This window comes from Phalaenopsis equestris, unplaced genomic scaffold (genome assembly GCF_001263595.1).
Source record: "Phalaenopsis equestris unplaced genomic scaffold, ASM126359v1 Scaffold224017, whole genome shotgun sequence".
NCBI lineage: Eukaryota > Viridiplantae > Streptophyta > Magnoliopsida > Asparagales > Orchidaceae > Phalaenopsis > Phalaenopsis equestris.
Genome location: NW_018242110.1, coordinates 11898 through 15471, shown reverse-complemented (window position 1 = coordinate 15471; position 3574 = coordinate 11898). Strand labels below are relative to the sequence as shown.

General features: G+C 34.4%; 1 protein-coding gene across 1 annotated transcript; it reads right to left on the bottom strand.

Annotated features, from left to right (window-relative positions):
- Positions 1–1044: 1044 nt before the first annotated feature.
- LOC110037718 lies at positions 1045–1542 on the bottom strand (the record flags this gene model as incomplete). Its single annotated transcript, XM_020742425.1, has 1 exon — positions 1045–1542. A coding segment is annotated over exon 1 (498 nt), but the record flags the coding sequence as incomplete, so codon positions are not given.
- Positions 1543–3574: the final 2032 nt, after the last annotated feature.

The following is a 3574-nucleotide window of genomic DNA, read 5'->3' as shown; positions in this document are numbered from 1 at the left end:
CTCCATCTACATCACCCAAAACATTTATATCACAAAAACTTTCATAATTTTAACCTTAAAAAAAGAAAAAAAAGTAAACTACACCTTTTCATGCATATATGGTGGTATGTAAAATAAAATTTCAGGTTTTAGATATGTAAATACATAAGAACCAAGTGGTATATACATAAATCTTTCAATAAAATATTATCCTTGAACTTTAGCAACAGCAAGATGGCTCAATTGAGGATGTCAATAGTCATAGATGCACCACAATTTTGTAGATGCATAAAGTAAAAAGTCTAGTATTGGTTAATCACTAGATAAATTTGATTAATAAAATAATGAAATAATTATAGCTAGATATTGTTAGACCAAGAGAGAAGAATAAAGAAAGCTGTAAATGAGAATTTAGTTAATGTGAAATTTGTGCATCGAAGACATGGCTGCTCTTTACATTAATCTCGGTAATTATGGTAGCAACTCCTTTTAATACGTAATTAGGAATTTACATACATGGCATTCAATTCTTATGTGTTTACATATCTGATTCTTAAAGCTCAAATTTTACATATATGCCACTTACATATGCATGAAAAGGTGTACTCCACTTCTTAGAAATTAAATTAATTGTATTTTTGATGTGATATTAGCGATTTGGTGTAAGAGGTAAACTTTCGGGTATGTATGTAAATTCACCTATATAGTATTAGAAAATAATGCAATTGTGATGCTTATATCCATGCATATGAACCTCCTAAAGCATGTTTTATGTGAATAAAATATGTATTCATTGCAAGTATGTTCATCTATAGTACATGCACAAATGAGAAGGCAGATAAACATACAATTATGTACTATAGATCTTACATATTTAAACAAAATAACACTCAATTAAATCAACAAATGATTAGTGATCCCAGATCTATTTAAATGAAACCCTAAAATTGTTGTATGCATCAAATGAATCAACCATATAATGACCAGCTCTTCCAACCAATGCCTTCTTCATCATAGATCACTTTTGTTTTTAGGGTTTTTCTTCTTCTTTTTCTTTTTCTTTACTCGTGCGTCGGCGCCTTTAAGTTTAGAGGCTGCGTCGGTGCCTTCGGGTTGCGGGAAGCCATCACGATTGGTCTGAGTGGACCAAATAGGTTCACCATTCCCTTTAGAGATGACACAATTACCATCTGTCTGGAGCTCAAAAACATACTTGTATGAGACTTTATCCTTGGGTCTACTCCTCCATACAACTTTCCCGTCAACGCCCCAGTCAGAATAAATGACCAGTTGTCCGTTACGCTGCAGCTCCATGATGCAGTGTCTCCCCCAGGGTCTGGTGGTGTTGGACTCCCATAGTTTCTTCCTTCCGACGTGCAGGGCGGCCGTACAATCTGCATGGATTTTGAATGTATAGTGAAGATTGTGCGGTGATGAAACTCTCAGGGGTCTGCTCAATGGCGTCATGACCTCTCCTACACGCAGTTTGCTTCTAGCAGAGATGGCAGGGAGGAGGAGGAGGAGGAGGAGGAGTCTATGTTGCAGAGCTGAAGGGAAGGCCATGGAGATTAAGGTATGCTTTATTGTGGTGTAATTTACTAAGCTATATATGTATATATATAGTGCATGCATGTAAGATATTTTTAAGAGTTTTACATATCAAACACCTAAACTTTCATATTTGCATCTATAACAACCAAGCTTCATAGCTTTTTAAATGTGTAAATAACAAACCTAGGGTGTTACATATGTAATTATATGTGAATCGAGATGCATATAGACAAATTAAGCAAAACTATGTCAACAAGTCAGACAAATAATGATTTTGTCTTATTTCAAGTCCTTTTTGTAGCATTACAGGTTAAATGAGTTTTTAAGTGTAAGTGGACTTGATGTGGGATAATTAAGCTTGGGGTATTTACATACATACCGCCCAATTTCTATTTATTTGCATATCTAGCACCAAAACTTTTTATTTTCATACCTGCCAAATCTTTCGTGTAACATAGGTAAGTATTCCGACTTGGTTGTAAATGATTATGTTATGTTAGCACGTCAAACAACTACAATAATGTAATTATGTCAATGTCAACGTTGAAACATTAAAACAATTGCAATAATATATTTACAGGTTATATGGGCTTTAATATTTTATATGATGACAGCATTGATCCCAGTAATTAGCATTCTTATTCAAAAGGCAATGTTGAAATATTAAAACAAAGTTATCACACATAATTAAAGGATTATGATGAAAATTAGATAATAATCGTATTCTAAATTAGTTTTTAATTAACATTACAATAATATAATTATGTCAATAAATTATTATCGCTTTTCCTTTATTTTTTTTTACAACAGACTAAATCATGTTCCTTGAAAGGTAGACTAAACCTTGTTCCAGTAAATAGCAATTTTAAGGGCTTTAATTTGCACTCTTGCCGGTTCTTCTTCTTCTTCTTCTTCTTCTTCTCCTCTCTCTCTCTCTCTCTCTCTCTCTCTCTCTCTCTCTCTCTCTCTCTCTCTCTCTCTCTCTCTCTCTCTCTCTCTCTCTCTCTCTCTCTCTCTCTCTCTCTCTCTCTCTCTCTCTCTCTCTCTCTCTCTCTCTCTCTCTACGGGTGATTTTAGGCTTGGTTCGGGTTCGACTCGTTCAAAATAGCTCGTGTTCAAAATCGACTCGTGTTCGAAATTGGGTTCGGCTCGAAATTGACTCAGAAAAATTAAATTGATAAAAATAAATGTAAATTGTGGGATTCGAACTTGAACCAAATATATATAAAAGAAGGTACTAACCACATTACCACACGACTTGTTATGATTTAAACTTAGATATAAATATATATAATATATTATTATATAAATAATTATATATTTTTTTAATCTCGAGCTAAAACGAGCCGAACACGAGCGAACAAAGAGCTTTATAATTCAAGCTTTAAAAACTTGTTCTTGTTCGGCTCGTTTACTTAACGAACGAGCCAAACACGAGCTACTTAACGAGCCAAACACGAGCTGTTCGCGAACAACGAGCTTTTTTGACTGGCCTAGTTTGGTTGGAAGAATTAAAAGTGCAATTTATTATATTTACCAAAATTTTAACTTTCGTCAAATTGAGATTTTTATTATGCCTTGATTTATGCACCCTCGCACACCCAAGCCCTCAAATTGAGATTTTTATTTATATGGGAGGGCGATTTGGTTTTTTACCTGTCATGAAATATAAGTTTTACCCTTTTTGAAATATCACTTTGTCTTTCATTGCCTAACCCCTCTCACGTTGAGTCTAAGGGCCAGGTTTCCTTAAAAAAGGAGACTGGTTCCGCCTCTGATGTTGGGTAGGTTCTACGAGAAGCTCGAAGGTGACAAGTTTAATAGACACCAATATGGGGGGAATCATGTTATGATAAAAATATTAAGTATTAGGAGTTTGCCTACTCACAGTTTATAATTCTGACTAATACTCACAAGAAAATACTGAACATAACCACCATCACTTTGCTATTGACATTCCTAAATCACTATCATCAATGCTCAACCATTACTATTGTTACGACCATCAAACCCACAATTACTCGACCACCATCATCAGAGAACC